General features: G+C 41.1%; 1 protein-coding gene across 1 annotated transcript; it reads left to right on the top strand.

Annotated features, from left to right (window-relative positions):
• Window positions 1–224: 224 nt before the first annotated feature.
• On the top strand, window positions 225–2,422 carry LOC120941621 (E3 ubiquitin/ISG15 ligase TRIM25-like). Its single transcript, XM_040355152.1, has one exon. The coding sequence runs from the start codon at window positions 533–535 to the stop codon at window positions 2,114–2,116; it is 1,584 nt and encodes a 527-aa protein (XP_040211086.1). The 5' UTR covers window positions 225–532; the 3' UTR covers window positions 2,117–2,422.
• The last annotated feature ends 868 nt before the right edge of the window (window positions 2,423–3,290 follow it).

Below are 3,290 nucleotides of genomic sequence, written 5' to 3'. Positions count from 1 at the left end.
GTGTCATTTCTTCAGTGTTGTCACATGAAAAGATAGAAGAAAATATTTACAGAAATGTGAGGGGTGTACTTACTTTTGTCAGATACTGTATATAACTCTGTGTGTAATGGATCTATATAATTTATGAGTTTAATTTTTTTTATTGAATTATTGAAATAAATGAACTTTTTGATGATATTCCCATTTTTTGAGACGCTCTTGTATATCTCTCAGGACAGGTTTCTTTTACCGTTGGAAATAATTTTCTCCTAAACACAAAAAGCCTCAACATGCAAATATCTATCACACTGCATTATATAACTTAGTTTTGTGCCTCGTCTGCAGAAGTCATTTAAAGCTCCAAATCAGTACAATGTGTATCAACATGTAGGACATATACCTTCAATATAAACATTTATTTCTCCACAAACTTCCTCAAGATAAAAGCTGCAAGACCAGCTCAGCCCCTCCCTGTGCCGAGGAATGTGAGACGCCCTTTAGATTTTCCTTGTCGGAGACTTTTTACTTTCATTTCTCTCTTCTGCTGTCAGCGATGGCGTCTGCTGATCTGAGACAGGAGCTGGACTGTTCCATCTGTCTGACCACATATACAGATCCTGTAAACCTGAGATGTGGTCACAACTTCTGCCGGGTCTGTATTGATCGTGTGTTGGATACACAGGGGGGGTCTGGAGGATATTCCTGTCCTGAGTGCAGAGAAGAGTTCCGGGATCGGCCTGTACTGCACAGGAACATAACACTACGTAACATAGTGGAGACTTTCCGATCTACTCAGCTGGAAGAAGGGAAGACTGGAATCTTCTGTACTTATTGCAATCACTCTCCTGTACCTGCTGTTAGATCCTGTCTGCATTGTGAAGCTTCTCTGTGTGATAATCACCTGAGAGTCCACAGCAAGGCACCAGAACATGTCCTAACTGATCCCACCACTTCCATGGAGAACAGAAAATGCTCCATTCATAGGAAACTTCTTGAATATTACTGCACTGAGGACTCTGCCTGTATCTGTGTGACCTGCAGGCTGGATGGAGAACACCGGGGACACAAGGTGGAGACTCTGGATGAGGCCTCTGAGAATAAAAAACAGAAACTGAGAAATGTTCTGCAGAAACTGATGACAGAGAGAGAGGAGACTGAGAAAAGAGTCCAGAGTCTGCAGGATCGCAGGAGAAAAGTACAAGAAAAATCAGAGAGAGTCACTGCCCTGTTCATAGAGCTCAGGAGACATCTGGAGGACCTGGAGAAGAGAGTCCGGAGGAACATCTCCAGCCAGGAAGAGCGGATCTCATTGTCTGATCTGATCCATCAGCTGGAAATAAAGAAGGAGGATCTGTCCAGGAAGATGGAGGACATTGAGAAGCTGTGTAACATGACTGACACACTGACTGTCCTACAGGAATCAGACACAGGGGACTTGTGTGATACTGAGGAGGGAGATAATGAGGACAGAGAGAGACATGATAGACTCCTCCATGATGGAGGGGATCTGGATGTGTCTGGAATCTCACACACATTACACACAGGGTTATCTGATATGATAAAAGGGGTAAATGTATTCTTCTATATACAGGAAGCTTCAGACATATTACTGGATGTGAACACAGCTCATAATTATCTACAGATATCAGATGACATGAAAACTGTATCCTGGTCACATATATGGCAGAAACGTCCAGAAACACCGGAGAGATTTCAGAGGTGTGCCCAGGTATTAAGCAGTCAGAGATTTTCCTCGGGGCGACATTACTGGGAAGTGGATGTCAGAGAGTCAGAAGATTGCATAGTCGGGATGTGTTATCCCAGTATAGAGAGGAAAGGAGGAGACCAGTCACTGATTGGAGATAATAACAAGTCCTGGGGTTTGCGCAGGTCTAGCGGTGTGTGTTATCGAATACATGACAAGAAACCGATCAGAATATCTCCCGATCCCTCCAGTAACAGAGTCAGGATCTCTGTGGATTATGAGGCCGGGCAGCTGTCCTTTTATGATCTGTGTGACCCGATCAGACACCTCCACACCTTCACCACCACCTTCACTGAGCCCCTCCATGCCGGGTTATGTGTATGGGAAGGTTCTATAACAATATCTGGGGGTGAGGGGCGACGTGAGAAATAATAATATAACAGAAAATCTGCCCAAATCTGCTGACATCACAGAAATATAAATCTGATGATTTTTAACCAACAGAATAATGCAGTAGATTCATATTCCAGATGTCATAAATCTAAAGGTTCCCAACACAACCAATCACAGCATTGAGAAATCTCAGCACAGGGAAGTGTGATTTATTCTCTTATAGTCACAATAGTAAGATTTGGGGTTTTCAGGGGTTCATTAAGTGTTAGTGGTTATGATAAGACTAGGAGATATTATCATTGATTATGATTTGAATGATTATTCAAAATTTTCAGAAAATTTTATATACACGATTGCAGCTTGCCAATCATTAAATGTGCTGACTGCATTAGTTTTCTTTTTTCAGATTTTTTTTATTCTTTTCTATTTTTACCTAGAGATCCTGCCAGTAACACACTTCCTGTCCTGGGGTGACACCACTCACTCATAGTACTGCACACTGTAGATTTTGAGGTACTGTCCTTTTTTGGCGCTGTTCCACAAGCGTACGCAGTTTTAAAGCGTGACATGTTGGGTATCTATTCACTCAGCATAACATCATCTTTTATATTTTACCATATGGGTAATATATTGTGTTTTAAAATTGTGTGTGTTTTAAAATGTATTACGTTTTTTTGTTTTTAATTTGCATTTAAAAAAATGCTGTGCAAATATAAAAATTGCAACACCCTCCATTTTATTCTCTAGGGCCTCTGCTTAAAACAATAGATAATATTTGGGGTTTTTAAGCGGTTTTCTGGCAAAGCAATGCTGATTTTTACATATAGGAGAGGAATGTCAGGATTGGCCCGGACTGGAAGTGTTTAACCACTTCCATACCGGGCACTTACGCACCTTCCCGCCCAAGCCAATTTTCAGCTTTCAGCACTGTCGCACTTTGAATGACAATTGCGCGGTCATGCTACACTGTACCCAAACAAAATTGGTGTCCTTTTTCCCCCACAAATAGAACTTTCTTTTGGTGGTATTTGATCACCTCTGCGATTTTTTTTTTGCGCAACAACTAAAAAAAGACTGAAAATGTTGAAAAAAAATTACGTTTTTATTTTTTTCTGTTAATTTTTTTGTAAATAAGTAAGTTTTCTCTTTCAATTACGGGCACTGATATGGCGGCACTGATGGGCACCGATGAGATGGCACTGATGGACATCAA

Source organism: Rana temporaria, chromosome 5, assembly GCF_905171775.1.
Source record: "Rana temporaria chromosome 5, aRanTem1.1, whole genome shotgun sequence".
NCBI classification, from domain to species: Eukaryota; Metazoa; Chordata; class Amphibia; order Anura; family Ranidae; genus Rana; species Rana temporaria.
The sequence above is the reverse complement of the archived record's forward strand: the minus strand, read 5'-3'. Positions and strand labels throughout refer to the sequence as shown.

Excerpts from the sequence above, each read along its gene's own strand:
- LOC120941621 (XM_040355152.1), top strand. The coding sequence starts at position 533 with ATGGCGTCTGCTGATCTGAGACAGGAGCTGGACTGTTCCATCTGTCTG.